Consider the following 18296-nt stretch of genomic DNA (forward strand, 5'->3'; position numbering starts at 1 on the left):
AACGGATGTGGTGCGATAATTTCATCGCCTTCTCAATATAGCTAGGTTTTCGGTTGTGATAAGCACAGCTAAGAATGCGTTTAAATAAGAAAGGCTCACCCTTTTATCCTTAGTACATTTTAGCACAACCTCAATCTACGGCACGCACGTTCGCCAGCGTTTAGCATATCCGCGCTCGTTCGGTTTGCCGGAGGCTTTCCCTCAGCACATCTGGAGTGCGCAGAAAAGCCATCTTAACAGATGAAATGACACCATGGTCAAACTCCGACAGAAAAATGCGTTTATTAATCATCAAAAAGCACTCTCCCTCAATTAGCCAAACATCCTAAATGGCAAAAATGAATATATATTTTTTTCTTGATGTTCAGTGAATTGATGACAGCTTTTCAAGTGCATATATGAAAATATAATGGGTGCAAAAGTTGCAAAAGTATGCATGATAAAACTCCGAGAAGTATGAGAATTGTACTGGAAGACACGCAATACCATCATTTAATCCATGGCAAGGCATCGATACAATGGTCTTTGATGCCATCAACAACTTCTTGTAACCAACCAAACTTGAGTAAGCAACAGAAGTATGATAACACCATGCATCCAGTAAATGTACAGCCTCCCGCATTTTTAGCTATATCGCGCGAGCGTCCATCACGCGTCATTTTAGCACATTTAAGCGGCGATAATCAGCGAGACCGCCAGAAGTACTCTCAAGTGCATTAAGTACTCTCCTGTGCAAGTCATCTAATATGCGATGTTCCCTTCAGGACGACGTATGACCATATTGTAGTGTGCTCGCGCGATATAGCTAAAAATTCGGGAGGCTGTACATGTCAAGAATCCTTCCATTAAAATATTAAGAGTAGTCAATATGACAAATAGGTTAACATGTCACAAAATAAGTATAAGTGTGTACAATCTTTCCCAACCAATCGTAAAGTGATGGGCAATTTTCCAAGTGCAAGAAAAGGCTAAATGTGATGTAATCCACTGCACATTGAACGAACAGCTGAAATGGATGACACATACAGTGATTGCGTACAAATTCAGAAAGTTTAAAAAAAAACTAATGTTAAACAATTAAATTCTGGGGTCTGACCACAATATGATTATGAGCGACACCGTAGTGGGGGACCCCGGACTAATTCTGACCACATGGGGTTCTTTAACGTGCACCCAATGCACGGTACACAGATGTTTTTGCATTTTTCCCGCACCAAAATATGACCGCCGTGGCTGGGATTTGATCCCACGGCCTCGAGCTTAGCAGTGCAATGCCCTAGCAAGAACGGGTAAACATAATTACGTCGAGTGTGCGGGAAACACGGTATACTCCATACTTCTTACGTGTGGTAAACGCTACGACTGGCATATGGTCGCTGTCTTAGTGATAGATTAAGACAACATGACTACAATATCAAGCATATGCACAAAGGCTGATGGTCAGCCCATTACATGGTGTGTGGGTGCCTGCTTATGTTAAAATAATGCAACATTCTCAGCAGACACAAGGTTCACCTAACACAAGAAACCATCAAGGCCAAAAGAACTGCACACTCGGGAGATATCTGTGTCAGTACTCCTTTCTCTCTGGCCATCCCCTCTCTGGCCATTTGTCCTGTCCTTTCCATAATGTAGAGTGAATTATGCCATACCAACAACATCAAATATATACTTTCATAATAAATATGATGCTCCTGGACAAACTTCATCAAGCAGAGTATAGGTAAGTCGGCTCTTTTACTTCTTCACACATCAGCCGTCCAGGTTCTGTCGCTCATGGTTCACTGTCATTGCAGTAACAAACTTGGTCACATTTGTCATGGTTTACAGCCAAGAAGAGTTTTGCAAAAGGAAAGTAGTTACAAGCAGTCAATCCTGGTCATCAGAATATACCTGCCAACATGCATGCAAAATGCCAACATGCAACAAAAGACCCACCACTGGTTCAGCAGTTTTACAGTACTAATCTAACACACAAGGCACACATTGATCAGTTCATCAGCGTCCAAAATGCATTCCTCAGCACAAGTTCTCTAACTCTGAATAACAGATATTGTGTTGCACTTAGGAGGTATTGCTCGAGCATGTGACAATCAGCATATGGCCACACCAAACACGGCTATAAATTATGAACTTTGAAAATATACATAGCAAAACACAAGCCAGTTTCCTTCAGCATTATTAATGCTGGCACCGGGAAGTGGTCTTCAATACTCTGCCAGAAATTTTGCGCTGCACCTTGTCCTTGGATGATGCACGCTCACTTCTTGGCCTCTTCTTGCCTGGACTACTCTTCCTGGTTGCACGAGCTGCCTTTCCAGTGGTGGTTTCTGAACGCCCCTTTTCAAAAGGGCTCAGAGAATCCTCCTTCTTCTCCCCTTCATCCTCACCATCATCTTCATCAGGAAGGCTGTCTAGCTCAGCCAGAGATACCACACAGTTGGGATCTTCTCTCTCGAGTTTCTCCTGGACAACAGAGCTCTCCACACCTTCACTACCTTGCGCACCCACAATATTAATGAAGCATTTTTCATCTGACTTTACCACAGGAACAGATGCAGCACCGTGATCAACTTGCCCCACACTACCAAGACTATGTCTTGCTACAGCCACTGAAGACATCTCTACATCAGCTACTGCATCGGGCACATCCGTCTTCTCTTCCTTCTCTGATGGCTCATCTGTCTGGAGCTTGTGAGAAAGGCGGTGCTGCAACATCTTGACGTACGAGAGAAAGATTTTGTGGCACACCGTGCATGAGAAAGTCATGAAATTCGGTGGAGACTGGTTGGCCCCATAAGGTTGATCCTTGACTGCAGCTGCCTGAGCTCCAATCAGTTCCACCTGCTTCGACTGGTTTCTAAGCATGTTGATGACTGAGTTCTCAACTGGCTCTTTAAGGGACATGTTTGTAGCAGCAGGGCAATCTGCTCTCGAGATAGAACGAGAATCATCTGTGCCAGGTGTCCTTGGGCTAATCACGGCTTCATTGCCATCTTCATTTCGCTTATTCTTCTTTTTCTTCAAAAGGCATGCTTCGCGAATGTGTTTTCGGTAGTTGGAGAGGTGGACAAACGGATGAAGGCAATATGGACAGGTGTGCTCCTGTGCATTGCGTTTGATCTCATGCTTACGGTGACCACTGCGCTCGGAGACATCTGATGGTTCTTCTCTTTTGGGCTTGCCACGTGCTGCAGCCAGATTCTTACTTTCAAATTCTTTTGGCTGCATACCGTACAGTGGCTCATTTGCGGTACCGCTGCTAGCCACTCCACTAGGAGCTGCTTGTTCCATGCCGGAAGGAGATGATCAAGGACAGTCGTACGTATTTCGTTAAGGATGAGGATTCAAGCAAGAACTCGCACTGTGTATGCCTGTTTCACATCTGTGTCATTTCTCACAGGTCTCGTGAGAAATCTTGCTTCAAAAAGCTTTCCCTTCTACATAATTCAACAGCCTTAGATCGTTTATGGCCTTCGGTCCTTCTACTTTCTCGTGAGCTGACCAGGTAAGCAAGACTTCGCTCACGTGTGCAGTTGAGGCATTACCAGCATTAATGGTTCCTGTCACACCCAGCCCAAGCGCACATTGCCGAAACAGCCGACAGTTGGTAACGGGTTGAGAGTAGTTGGCAGTCAATTTAGTCAGCCAGAAAAGCGTTTACGTGCGTCTGTCCGCGCCTGGCTGCTGTCCTTAGGTTGGCGAAAGTAGCAGCGTAGCGGACCCAATGCCTTTGAGGTAAAGCTTGACGATGCAGTTGCCACAGATCGGTACGCGAGGCTGGGGCAGTCGTGTTTGTAACTTCCGAATATGAAACGACGCCAAAGAACTGACAGGGGAATGCAGGTCGTTGCCTCCTAAACTCACAATCACTTTCGAAAAGTTCACAGTGCACGCACCGGGAGTGCCAACGGTAGCGCGTTGGCAAGCGCAGTGCTGCAAAGCAGATAAACAACCGGCACGCGATTAACCTTGTAAATGTGCAAACGTTCGGTTTAATGTAAACAAATATATACTTTCTCGTTATAAGCTATCTAAAATAATTATTTAAATTTAAAGTACCTTTCGCTATGTGAGTGAAGCATGGGCTAAACCATCGGCTAAACATAGGCTAGCACACACGGCGACAGTAGCGCTGGCTTAGCGAGCGAAACTGCGGCTCATGAGCGGTTGGTGGCTGGTTTCTTTAGTTGGTTCTTTATTCCATAGAGTTTCACATGGTGCGATTTTGTCTGCGAATTCGCACGTGCGAATTCGCAGCTGCGTAAAATAGGCTGCCGGACCCTTCGTGCATGCGTTTTTTCGATGTTCGGCGTGCTGAACTTCTCTGCGAAAAACGCAGATGCGTTGGTGTGTTATCGCCAGTCAAAATGCTTAACGAGTATGCGAAAAACGCAGCTGCCGTAGATCCATGTGAAACGGAATTGCGAATTTCGCATCTGCGGAAATCGTAGCTGCGAAAAACGCACTGCAAAATCGCACCATGTGAAACGGGCTTAAAACCGGAGAAACTCTATGCTTTATTCTATGCCATGTTCTATGCGTTCTATTCTATGGCGCATAGAGTGAGAAACTATGGGTCTTGGTGTTGGTCATAGAGTTTCTCACTATATCACCAGTGAGAAACTCTATGGTTTTGGTTCAATAAAGATTGGGTTGTGCTTGTTTACATGCACTGAGAAATGTTTCATGCGTTTAATGCATTGAGGAAAGAAATATAGGTTTCATGTTTGTGCATATTTCATACACCCTCACGTGCGTAGGTGCAGTATTCTTTCTAATACAGGTGTCACACGGGACACTTTCGATCGCGGTTGGCTTCTTTGTGCAGACGAAGCAGACAAAGGCGATCGCGATCGAAAGTGCCAAGAAGAAAAGACAGGACGACCATTGTTCCTTTGCTTTAGAGTTAACATATTTGAAGGCAAGTAGGGGGAATTCAGGTTGAAGTGACGAAAAGACACTTTGGCAGGGAGCATGGCTCGGTGTCTGTGGGGAGAAGGAAGTGGGGAGAAAAGATAGAAGAGTGAAGGAAGGGTTAGAGGGAGAAGGTGGCGGGACTAGCAGTAGGCGGACCTTGAGTCTGCTGGACAACGCGGTGTCTTCCAGGAAGTCGAGGACTGCCTTGGAGACATGGCTTATTTGTGGTGGGTGGGGAAGATCAGGTCAGCGATGGTGGATGCAGGGAGGGCCTGCCACTGATCTCCACTTGAGTGAGCTTTAGTGGAGGTCAGTGGGCCATGCAAGTGGAGGGTAGCAGCGAGTTGTGCTTGTTGCGTTGCGTGTGCTGGGCAGGGACACAGGAGGTGTGCCAGTGTTTCTTCTGCCCCGCAGTCTGTGCAGAAAGGGGAGGAGGTCCTGCCCAGTCGGTGCTTGCGGGCGGCAGTCAATCAGCAGCTGACTTATTGCATTCTTCAGGAGTGTCCACTCCTTCCAGGTGAAGCCTTGATCCAGGCGCAGCGGCGGGGGTTGCAGCTTAGCAGCAGCAGTCGAAGTGTATGCCTTGACGAGTTAGAGGAAACTGTATATAATATACTGCATTGCTGACTACTGTTAAGCAGTTAAGAGCCTGCTTAGTCAGTGGATCTACCTCCTCGTTGCCTGGAATCCCTACATGGGAGGGGAGCCAGTGGAGGGAGATGTCAATGCCGAAGAGTTAGAGGGCACATAGTTTTGTGGCCAGGAGTGCTGTGCTGAAGCCAGCCTTTCCTGGTTGCTTGAAGGCCAGCCAGGCAGCACGGGAGTTGCACAGTACTGCAAATGCTTTAGAAGGCGGCTTCTCAGCGAGTAGGTCGGCAGCCAGATGCATACCAGTAGTTTCTGCCATGGTTGAACTCGCTGCAAAGGTAAGGAGGCACGTGGCTGCCTTTTGAAGTGCCAGAGCTATGAAGAGACACAAAAGAGCAATGAAGAACAAGGGGAAAGGGACAGCTCACTACATAGTCAGAGGTAAAGCCCTTCAGAGCGTTTCTCCCTTTTTGATGAGAGTTAGCAAATGGGCAACCTACACAAATACTGGTGTTTTAAATATTCAGATAATTCCAGCAGTCCTACAAAGATGTGAAAGATGGCATTCAAGCTGTATTTTGATTAGCACCTGGCTTTGGCAGTGATAATCAGATTCATTATACATGTTGAAGCCTCTTTTGTATATTTTCTTTTTCGACGAGCCTAGTAACATTTTCTGTCAGAAATGACCTGTCAAGAATACCACAACTGCATGTTTGTATAGCGATAGGTTTGCTTTTGATTTCCTTCCTGCCTTTATATTTATTGTTGAGCCTGTCAGTTTTTTGCAATATGCATAGCTTGTATACATGGCAGACTTTACTGTCATGATGTTGAAACACTAGCCAAAAGTGAGGGCAACCTGAAAGCATGTCAGAAAGTGAAGCCAGACGAACACGACATCTTCTTGCCGGAAGTACAGCAAAGTCAGTAACAGAAAGTCTTCCCTTCATGCTTCTTGTAGCCTTAGGCAAGCTGATTCAAATAAATCTTGCTGCACAAGCATGTCACTCACAGGCGAATATGACATGTAATGCACAACCAATGCGTATATTTGAGCTACAAACAGCAAATTCAAAATGTACAGAAAGGAAGGGGTTGCATATGTCGCATATGGCTGCACACTTCAAGTGTTGCTCTCTACATAACAGCAGAACATCTTTTGAAAAATGCATTATGCCAGCTAGAACACGCTATTGACATTTTCTGCAACTAGTGCATCCATAGATGCATGGTTACTGGTTGTATCGGCATCAGCAGTAGATTGTACTAACTGCAAAGAGAGAAGCAGCTGGTGCATCAGCAAAAATAGAATGGAGTGTGTGGCTCGTGCAACTGACAGTCTTGTTTAAGTAGCCTTTTCACAACAATCAACGGCAAAAGTGCCCAATGATGATGATGACACTTCAAGCCAAGCCATCATAAGTCGCATCCACTGTGTCTCAACAGTGGTTGAACAAGAGAAGTCTCTAGAGCCAATTTTTTTACTCGTCTTTGTCGGGGCTATAACTGCTTTCCTTGACAGCATTTACATAGCTGAATGTCCACCGCTGAGAGAGGAAAGTAAGGGAGTGCATAGGATGAGGGAAGTCCAAATGTTAAAACAAAGAGGGGGTGGGTGCTGCTGGTTCTTCCAATTAGTATGGTTAAAAAAAAAAGTAAATTAAGTGAAACCTCAGCGTACAATAATCATAATGGCCTGTTCTTACCCTAGGTGCAAAACACCTAGGGTAACCTAGGGTTACCTGCAAAACACCATCAAAATTTCATAAAGATTAAAAGCTGCAAGTAAATATACGCTCACGAAATTAAGTGCAGTTTTACATGTACTTCGGCTAGTGTCACTTATATGCTGGAATACTAATTCAGCCACAAACAATAAGTTGGGAAGACAGAATAGACAATGAATGTTACGATTGAATGGGTATCATACAAACACAGCCAAGAAACTTTCCCAGGAAGTCGGTGAGCATTTTAACCTGCCTGATCACAACATTGATTAACTTAAAGGTCTATTTTCACTCTCCAAGAGACAGAAAATATAGAGTCGTATCTCATACACAGTTATAAAGTCAACACACTACAACCAACATGCATAAATTTTCTGAAAAAAGCTCCCACATCTATACATTACACTTACGGCAATAATGTAAACAGCAGCGATTTTTCATCTCGTCAGATCAGGACTAAAAGGTATATCCCCCGCTCCACTCATTTGTTTTCTTCAAATCTTTTTTTTTTCTGACAAGAAGTTTTGTAATAATTTTTTAGAAGTGATTTATATTTGCATCCCCAGTTGAATGTTACTGTGTGGTATCAATTTCTTTGGCTACTCTTTTTTTGGTCTATATCTTTTGTGCTTTCTTTTCTGCCTCTGTTTTCGACAAGATGTGTGGTTTTCATGCTCTCAATGCTTTCATTTCCCATTTGCACTCTTATTGTGAGGCGTACGACACGAGATGCTGTCCATGATAGAATGTGTAAACACAACTGAACGAGGACGTAGAAAGAAACAGACACACAGAGACAGCACTTACGAGTCCAAGGCTTTCTTTAACCCTTTCAGTGTCACTGATGTGCCAGTACGTTTTCCACTCTCGCCACTTGGATGTGCACACTAACACGAAGTTGGCAAGGTCCGAGGTAGTTTCACCATCTGTTGTATACTTCTAGAAGCATATCTTCTCATCTCTCTGGGTATGCTCCATCTCGGTTGTTCCTAGTGCGCTGTGGAATGCGCCCCTTTGTGGGCATAGTTGCATTGCGCAGAGTGCGTAACCGCCGATCGAAGAGGCGGCTCCCAGACTTTGTGCACCACTACCACGGCGATTTCCCGCTCAAATATTCGCGCCATAGCACAAGTCTTGCTTCTTTCTGCCATCTCTCGTACGTTTACAGCAGTTTCTTTTTTACCCTGACATGGCGCCGCTAACATGGAAGCGTGCGTGTCAGAACTAAACTGGGTAGGAGATAGAAAATGAAGATAGGAATGCGAGGACCATACTAAGAGTGCATTTGCCATTATCTGTGCCATATTTTTCCCTTCTGAATAACCGAAAATAAACCATTGTGCTCATTTCATAATATCCAAGAAAAAAAAAATGCCACTGAAAGAGTTAATGGATTGACATGATACAATGGATGATATTTTTCAGCAGGGCCACTGGTTATCCAGAACAGGCATGCTTCAGCTCTTGATTAAATGTTTGTGATGCTAGGCTTATGAGTGATTAAAGGGGCCCTGAACCACTTTTTATCAAAGTGGAGAGAGGCATTTGAAGTGAAAATCGGCTATTTCAGAAATACTTTGCCTCAGAAAGTACTTCAATGCGTTCAGCAGAAGCGGAGTTATTGGCAATGAAACACGGCCTCCACTGTGCTCCCATTCCTTCTTCAATGCCTTGCACTGCGAAGGCTACAGCGGAGTGGGGCAGGGCTACAGCGGAGTGGGGCAGGGCTGCAACGCTCTGCCTTCGAAATTCACCATGGTGCGCAGTTAAAATTTCATTTTGTATGTTAACATAGATACCATGACTTCTGATTTTGGTGCCTATGACGCGCTAAATGTAAGCCATACGCCATTGTGTTCAGCGAGCCGCAGTGCGCTTAGCCAGTGGACTCGTGGCGGCAGCCCACGGCGGCCGCGGTGTAGCAGACCACAGCAACGAATAGCAGCCGCGTATAGGAATGTGCTTTACGACGAAATAAAGCACACAGAAAAGAGTGAGGATCATGGCTTCTGTTGAAACGAAAGCGTTTGAGAGAAAGGCGACTTTGCGCTCTGCTTGCGAGCTCCATGCACCACGTACGACAGCAAAACTTGGCTGAGATGTTCACTGCAGCGTATGCTACCCGCGGATTATGTTATTTCACCAAGCCCGAGGGGTGGTTCAGGGCTCCTTTAATGAAACTTTCCTTTGTCGTGTTGGAGTGAAAGAGAGTTAACAAGGCACGGACTAATAGACAATGTTCTCTCGCATTCACTGTCCTTGCTTGCCTCATTCACCGGTCTCCCTGATGTTCATAAGCTGTACTACATCAAAACAAGCCTCATGTGAGGACCTTAGTTTGGGCAACACAACCAGGAGGCCAGCTCAGATCAAGTACCTTAAATGGTGTAAGAGTGTATGAATAAGGTATTGGAGAGGAGAAGTGACCGGCAAAATCTGGGAAGCATATAAGGACCTTACGATTGTTTCAGAGCTCTTTATGATATGGAGACGCCAGTTCCATGAACAGGTTAATAATTGGACCTTTGCAGTATGGAAACTGCCCCAATCAGATATAACAAAGAAAATTCAAATGGCTGAGGTGAGAATGGCATGAACCCGCATCCTATGCGGAATGGGCACATGTAAGGAAAGCGGTGAAAGTATCAAATGAACACAAATGTTGTTCGCACCCACTTTCTGTAAGGTGTTAAGCAATGGCTTTAAGAATACCACTGTAGAATTGAGAAGTCCACATATCTCTGAATAAATGTATGGCAGCAATAAAAGCTAGGCACAAACACACACACACACACACTTTGCGTAAGGAGAGCCCGTTTTGCAAACCAACAGTCTATGATATCTGGTGAAACGAAAGCAAGCTCACACATACCTTTACCGCCTTCGTCAATAAGAACACCATGGTACAAATGTTAAACCGAACTGAACGAGTGAACTTGCCGTGAAACATGGAGAGCACCAGCAAAAAACATACTTTGCATGTGTCCGGGAATTATTGAAATTGTCCTAGCACCATACGTAACCCCCCTTTGATACAGCAGACACAACACAACTCGGCAAAAACATTTTAAGGCCTAGACAATGCACAGGATATCACAGGACTACTGCCCCTACTACAGGAGAGTCTTGTGCACCCGACTGGAGATCACCGTAAATACAGTGACATCGGCACCAGTAAAGCACTCAAGAGATTGCGGTCGTACCGCCATACTGAATCGGCAAATTGTCCATTGCACGTCAGTAGTTGCACCGGCCCCAACGACCCCACAGCTTCTGCTACAAGCGTGCAGGGCTAGGAGATTGACCAATTAGCTATCCAATCATTAAACTAATGCGTAAATCTTGAATAAGTTCTTACTCAAGGTATCAGTTGAATTCAGGCAAGCCAAGCAAAATGAGTCACCTGCGCCCATTTAAAGTTCCACGTGCATTTGTATTTGCCTGCTTGTTTTCAGTGGCTTTCTCTCATTGCACCTAAAGCATGCAGAAAAGCCATCTCAACAGGAGGTAAAAATATAGGTCAATGAAAGGGGCATAGAGACTATGTATTAAGACTGAAAAATGCTGTTTATTATACGTCACAAAATATTTTCCCTTCATTTGCCAAACAACATTGGTAATAGTGGCAAAGTATAAAACATTGATTCTTTATAGTGTTTTTTTTTTTTTCCTTTTTATAATTACAATAAAATATGGGTTGACTTTTCCAAGGCACATTTGGGAGTACGACTGGTGCAAAAGTGTGTACAATTCGTCTGAAAAATATGAGAATTCTACTGATAGATATGCAATATGATCAGTTAATGGCAAGGCACAGATACAAGTTCTCTCAACTCGTGAGCAGTGTTTGCTAAGTTGTTACATTTACGCTCTGTAAGTAATCAAACAACAATCTCTCGTACACAACAATAAGGTGCGTGATTACATTATGAATCCAATAAACGTGTCAGTTACCGTTCACACGGAAAGCTTATGAACACAGTTTCACAATTAAATAAACATGTCATCATACATCAGGCTGCACAAAAAGGACACTTAAACATTCAACATAAATAAAAATGCTCCTATTTACAAGCATTTCTTGACATTAAATCATTTTTAGCTTGTAAACATAACAGCACAAACTAATATATTCATAACTGCTCCATAAATCCTCTGAGATACATGTGACACACCACAGTTAAGCAGCCTTAAAATCATTTAGCACATAAGGCACACAATCACCAAGTGTGTCAGCTTCTGAAAAGTCTTCTTGAGCACAAGTTTTCTCATTCTGAAAAACAGATCTTGTGTCAAACTTTGGGAGGTATTGCTCCGACATGTGATGAAAGGCTAATGACTACATCAAATGCAGCCACGAATCACTGGTTAAAAAAAGAAAGAAAGAAAAAGAACCTTGAGCACAATTTGGTTCCCTTCAACACCATTATTGCTTGTCCCGGGATGTAGTCTTAGATGTCCTGCCGGAGAGTCTTCGCATTCCACGCCGCACCTTATCCTTAGCAGGCGCCTTGCTCCCATTCTCACTTGCTGGGCTCTTCTTTCCAGCAGCAGTTTTCTTGGGTGTAACTGCTGGCTTGGTTTCAGTGCTGGCTTCTGAAGGTGCCACTTCAACAGGGCTGGGGGATTCCTTGGTTGCCTCCCCTTCAGCTGCATCCTCACCATCATCTTCATCAGGAAGACTGTCCAGCTCAGCCAGAGAAACGGCATAGTTGTGCTCTTCTCTCTTCAGCTCCTCCTCAAGGGCATCGTTCTCAACACCTTCACCACCTCGCACACCTACAAGAATTTCATCGAAGCGCTGATCTTCATCTGTTTTCACAATGGAAGCAGATGCAGAAGAATGAATGCGATCACTCCGTCGTACATTATCCAAACTCTGTCCTGCATCATCAGCTAAAGGCATTTCTACATCGTGGGAATCTGCTACATCAGGAACATCTGCCTTCTCCTCCTTTACTGATGGCTCATCTGTCTGGAGCTTGTGAGAAAGGCGGTGTTGCAGCATCTTGACATACGAGAGGAAGATCTTGTGGCACACCGGGCATGAGAAAGTCATAAAGTTAGGTGAGGAATGATTGGCTCCACCGGGTTGATCCTTGACTGCAGCTGCCTGGGCCCCAATCAGTTCTACCTGCTTTGACTGGCTCCTAAGCAGATTGATGACTGAATTTTCAATGCGTCCCTTGAAGGACATGGTAATAGTAGAAGGACCATCAGCTCTGTCCACAAGAGAACGAGACTCATCTGAGCCAGCTGTCTTGGCGCTGAACAAGGACTCATTGCCATCTCCATTCTGCTTGGCCTTCTTCTTTAAAAGGCACACTTCACGAAGGTGTTTTCGGTAGTTCGAAAGGTAGGCAAATGAGTGAAGACAGTAGGGGCAGGTGTGCTCCTGTGAGTGGGGTCTGATATCTGGCTTATGGTCAACGTCACAGGCTTCAGAGGAGGCATCATCCACGCGTTCTTTTCCTCTAAGCCTGCGAGGTGGTGCAGACAGCACTTTACTTTCAGGTTCTTTAGCCTGGAGAGTGCTGGGTGGTGGATTTACAGGACAGCTGCTAGGAGACCAAGATGTCCCACTGGGGCAGCTGGGGGCTGCCCGCTCCATGGAAGCATTGGCAAGAAGTTCAAGACCACTTGTATCGGCTTCTTCAGGGAAGGTAACTGAACTTAACAAGCAGGAACTGGCAGTTTCAGTGTTTTCCTTCTTCACATCTGTGTCATCCTGCACAGGTTCTGTGCATGTTTGAATCTCACTTGAAGTGCTTTCCTTTCTAGAGATCTTCCCAGCCTTTCGTCGCTTTACAACCTTTTGTCCAGCCACCTTTTTGTTGGGACAAATATCTCTCAGGTGTTTTTTCAAGCTAGCCAGATACGTAAAACTTCGCTTGCAGGTGCTGCATGTGTGAGAATTTACAAGAGCAGAAGAAGCACCACCAGTGGCATTACTGGCTGCTGCAGTCTTGCTTCTGAGAACTCTTCTACCCTCACCAAATATGGGAGATGGTGCCTGCTCAATGTCTGCAAACTCAAATTGATCACTTTCAGCTTTGACCTCTTCGCATGAGTCTTCTCGAGACTGTGGCAAGACATCATCTTTAAGAGATGATTCAGGTACACTGGGAGGCATGTCATCCGTCTTTTCCACAATTTGTGCAGCCTCATGTGTGTCGTTGCTGGGTGCACTGACAACTAATTCTTCAGGACTAGATTGCTGCATATTATCAGAGTCATCCACAACAGCTGTGTCCAACTGCACAGCACCTGTGTCCGATTCTTCCACTTTTTCAATGTCTGCAACTGCACTTTCAACAACAGTGCCAAGTGCAGTTGCTTCATGTTCACCTCCTGCATATTGTGAAACAGAAACATCAGTATCTGTGTTTTCTGTGTGCCCTGTACTTTCAACTTGCTTAACCGCATCGTCCTGTTCTACAACAGAAGATGTGTCATCTTCAACAACCATGTCTGGGACAGATTCGGCAGGAGTGTTTCCAGAATGCATCTTCAAATCGAGGGCCTGCTCATCATTCTGAGGTGAGCAGACCCCTGCCTTAGCACGTTTAGCCTCTGCAAAGGGACTCTCAGAAATTTGCGGCCTCTTCTTTCCCTTCACATGAACTTCTCTGCTGGCCACATTAAGCTGCCTCGCAGAGCATCCAAGGCGGCTATGCACACTGTAACCCTTAGTTAGCTGCTTCTGAAAGCCTGAGTTGGTACCACAGTCCAGGATGTGCTGGTGGAGGTCAACACGAGAAGTGAAGCTTGAGCTGCACTTGGTGCAGACAAGGTTCTCCTGTGCTGGCACTGGGTCAGCTCTCATTGCGGCTGTGTTGCTCTGGAGGAACCCGACAGGACTTGTGAATGTCCAGCACAATTCAGGGGGCACTTCTTTTTCTCCTTCTATTTCCACATGAGTGCACACAACATTTGGGTGATTATTGATCTTATGTTCATCAATGGCCTTCCTCGAGCTAAATTTTGATGCACACACTGAGCATATAAAGGTCACAGGGACGTTGCGTCCTATCACATTCTCTCCAGCCTTCTGCGACCTAAAATTAGCAACGCCATTGCTCTTTTGAGACCAGCTGTGGTCCTGCTGCGAACCTCCCAGGAAGATACACTCTGTTTCTTCACTGTTGTCTGAGCCATCATTAGACACTCCATGGTTGCTAGATGGAACACGATTTGAGTAAATCTGCATCATTTGGGTAATATCAAAAGCAGCAGGGAAGTTATGAATGCTGTACTGAACAGTTGCCTTCTCACTCTTCTCCTCTGGAAAGGCACATGGATCCTGCTTTATGTTGAGCTGTGTAGACTTCCCATCCAGGTGGTAGAGCAGGTTTTCAGAGATGCGATGAGCAATTGTCATGTAGAATTCTTCCTCAGACATTTCCTTCACAGCTGGCTTGGCTGAGCGAGATCGGACAGATATTGGCTCCTTCCGTGGCTGCAGGGAACGCGTTCGTTTCTCTTGCTGCACTGCTGCGTGGGCAGATATCTTATGTTGGCGTAAACTTATAAATGTTGTGAACCTACGCTTACAGATGCTGCAGAGATACTTGTTTTCAGGCTCAAAGCCTTTTACACGCTTTCGCCTGAAGACAGCATGTGCATCTGGTGGCTTGCATCCTTTTGATGATGATCCCTCGATGGGAACTCGATGTGTGGCCCTGTGTTTCTTTAACTGCCCTTCCTCCAGAAAAAACTTGGAACACAACTCACATGGGTAGTAATGCTCGGGGTGGTGCTTCCTGAGATGCTTCTGTAAGTGCACACCATGATCAAATGAAGCTGCACAAAATGAACAAGGAAAAGGCAAGTCCGAGCTCTCATGAGTCTTTTCGTGGCGCCGTCGGTTCGCTTGAGTCGGGAAGCTCTTGTCACAATGCCTGCAGAAAAACTGCTTCTCTCCTGAATGGACGGACTGGTGACGAACAAGGTTTTGACGGTGAGTGAATGTCATTTCACAGTGGCCACAACTGAAACCTTTCTGGCCATTATCATCCACATGGCTGCCAACATGCGCTTTTAATTCATCTCTTAAGTCAAAGAGAGTGGAACACAGGTGGCAACGATACAGCCCTAAGAACTTGGATTCACCTGAAGCAGTGCCCAGCAAGGAGTCACTTTCTTCCCGCAACTGACGCACCTGATTAAGATTGATATTACAGTTTGTGATGTCTGCTTCTGACAGGTACTTGTAGTTAACGTGCGTCCTGAGAAAGTGTCTCTTGAGGCTGAAAGCATGCTGGTAGGTTCCTGTGCAGACATCACACTTGAACTGCTTCTTCCCTTGTCGGGCATTAACAGTCACAATATGGAAGCTCTGGACCTGGAACTGGAACTCACCATCGCGGATCTCATTCTGTGGCTCATGCCCATCATCAACGTCAGTGTTGTCATCGGTGTTGTCCTGGGAGACTTCACCCATTTCATCATCATGCTTAGGAGATCCTTCGCTGCTGGGAGAGCCCGAGGACTGGTCAGTGGCTTCTTCGCTCTCAGTGCTGTGGCCAGATCCACTGTCTTGCTTCGGATCGTCCACGTCTTCTTCCTCCTCATGGTCCATCTTGGTGGGCCCCTGTCGTCGTCTTACGGCTTCCATTCAGCTTCGCGCTTCATCACTCATCAGCCTGTAAAGGGAACAAAACAAGTTATCACTTTCTGGAGCAGTGAGTTTACATCGACAAATTATTTCCGCTGTGAAACGCGAAATACGCGGTTCTAAAGCGGCTTTCGTTACGTTGTCCCCTGGCCGCGACTTGATTGTATTGACCCTATTACGAAAAAAGAAAAAGAAAGAAAGAAAGGTAGCTTGCAGAACACATCGCGCACACGAAAGTCGAAGAATTTACCATTCCGAGCGAGGGCAAGCACTACAGAATTCTGCCGATAATGACGCGCCTCAAAACAGCACATATGATAACATGGCCGCGCGGAGCAGGAAACCCAGAGAGCAACGCCGAAAGCTGAGGTGACCGTCGGAGAAAAAGCACACGGCATTCAACATTCACGACACGTGCCTGCACGGATGCTAGCAAAGCTTCTTACACCGACGCAGAGCGGAGCAGCACATGAGGACAGCACCGAGCTTTGCAGACGCCTTCTCTTTTATCAGCAATTGAATCGCCGACAAGACCGCAGTAGTTCGCAAAATGGTTGCTAGACCAGCACGAGACGCTACAAAACATCACCTATACGCGTTCCTCTCTAGACCCACCAACGCCGACGTCCTAAACGTGGAATCGTTGACTTTCGGCACAACGCGAATGTACACGACCCGTAAATTACCCTACTTACGATAAGTCACGTAGGCATCATCAAAGGCTATCGTAGCAGTCGCGAGTGCACAGCTCGGTCTGTTTGGACTAGCTGCCGTTACTCCAGTTTTTAATGGAACCGATTACTTTACAGTAGTAATCTGTGAGTTTTAAGGGAATAACATATGCGGGTAGAGTGAAGCGGCGCGAACGCGTTTATCCACCGACACGTTCTCGTTCCAAAATCGGCCATTATAGTGAGACGGGCAGTTTCCTTTAGAACCACGACCCGAGGCCCACTCTCAACTAGCGATTCCGCGCAGCTTACACCGACACGTTCCTTCACTTAGCAATCAGCAAAAGCCACTCTACCCGAACTCGGACATGCTGTCGGTAACGTCAGCGGTGCACCAGCCACAAACAGACGTGCCACTTGTTGCAGAGGAAAAGCAGCAACGGTAAGTTGGGCTTCACGGCACCACCTTTCGAATGATCACTCACCAAAGCAGTCGCGGGACGCGCTGAATATCCCTCCGGGTATGCTTCACAACTGTTGCACCACATCCTCGTTGGTTTCACAGTGTTCGGGCGACACTTTTTGACGTCGGAAGATGTGATTTTGCACCAAACAACCCGTTTCCGAAGCGGGACAAGCTTGGGCTCGCGGCGTTCCGACACATACGACGGGAGAAGCGAACTCTCGTCATCCAATGAGATGGCGCCGTCCACATGCCGGACCAGGTCCATTGGTGGCGCTCGGGGTAGGGGAGCTTGGGAGCTTGCTCCACTGCGCGGCCATCTCCTCCGTGCTAGCTGCAACTTCGCGGTGCGCGCTCCGCGCTAGCGGGCGACTCGCCACCGCCTGAAACCGGGCTAAAAGGAAATCATTTCGTCCGCGAATAAAAGCCGATGCGCAGCCTAGATTCCGTGGCGGCGCGCCTGGAGCGGGAATCGCGCGTCGTGTCGTCGCTGTGTGTATCAGTGCGCATACGTTTACGGTGCTGCCGTGTGCGCATTTCACGAACAGCTGCGACAGCTAAGGTGTCTGCCCCTGCGAACCAGCGACCGCTCATCGCCGCCCGTTATTGCGCGCTTCAAGCAAAGGCTGCTCCGACTTCGCGGGGCCAAAACAGGTGCTCTCTCGGGCACGCGCGGACTCGGTCTGGTAGAACGTGCACCGAAAGAGACGCCATGAATTCAGAGGTCAGAATTATGTTTTCGCGAGTGCACTGCAGCTCGAGAACCTCTGTCATTCTTTTCCACTGGCTCGTGGGCGTGTAGACCCAAGTATATGAAGTCGTTCGATCTTGTCCTTGTCCATAAGCAGAGGAAGAAGCACTTACGTAGCGTACTCAACAAACAATGTCGCGACGCTCTATCGAATAAAATACGTTCCATGTGCTTTTTCGACAGTGTATATATATATATATATAATATATATATATATATATATATATATATAAGCCAACAAACAAGGACAACATATAGGGGAAATTACTTGTACTTACTAATTTAATGAATGAAATGATAAATTAATGGAAATGGAAACGGATGAATAACAACTGTCCGCAGGTGGGGAACGACACCCCACGTCTTCGCATTACGCATATATATATATATATATATATATATATATATATATATATATATATATATTGCGCGCTTAACAGAATGAGCAGGGCCCTTCTACTACCATGTATATACATGCTGTTAATAAGCAATGCTGGGACGTCGTGCGCGTGTACACCATTACCGCTCATTTTGTTGCCGGTGTTGATCCACGCTC

General features: G+C 46.0%; 1 protein-coding gene across 1 annotated transcript; it reads right to left on the reverse strand.

Annotated features, from left to right (window-relative positions):
• Positions 1–263: 263 nt before the first annotated feature.
• LOC119446791 (uncharacterized) lies at positions 264–17671 on the reverse strand. The gene is made up of 4 exons (XM_037711345.2): positions 17012–17671; positions 11667–15883; positions 5668–5883; positions 264–3308 (listed from the first exon to the last, which is right to left on the reverse strand). The coding sequence occupies exons 2-4, from the start codon at positions 15853–15855 to the stop codon at positions 2182–2184; spliced, it is 5532 nt and encodes a 1843-aa protein (XP_037567273.2). The 5' UTR covers positions 15856–15883; positions 17012–17671; the 3' UTR covers positions 264–2181.
• Between the last annotated feature and the right edge of the window lie 625 nt (positions 17672–18296).

This window comes from Dermacentor silvarum, chromosome 3 (genome assembly GCF_013339745.2).
Source record: "Dermacentor silvarum isolate Dsil-2018 chromosome 3, BIME_Dsil_1.4, whole genome shotgun sequence".
Classification (NCBI taxonomy): domain Eukaryota; kingdom Metazoa; phylum Arthropoda; class Arachnida; order Ixodida; family Ixodidae; genus Dermacentor; species Dermacentor silvarum.

Coding starts and splice junctions, on each gene's coding strand:
- LOC119446791 (XM_037711345.2), bottom strand. CDS start 15,855: ATGGAAGCCGTAAGACGACGACAGGGGCCCACCAAGATGGACCATGAG. Junction 5,884..11,666: donor TACATCCCGGGACAAGCAAT/AATGGTGTTGAA, acceptor GTCTCTTCATAG/CTCTGGCACTTCAAAAGGCA. Junction 3,309..5,667: donor ACTCCTGGCCACAAAACTAT/GTGCCCTCTAAC, acceptor ACTGTCCTTGAT/CATCTCCTTCCGGCATGGAA.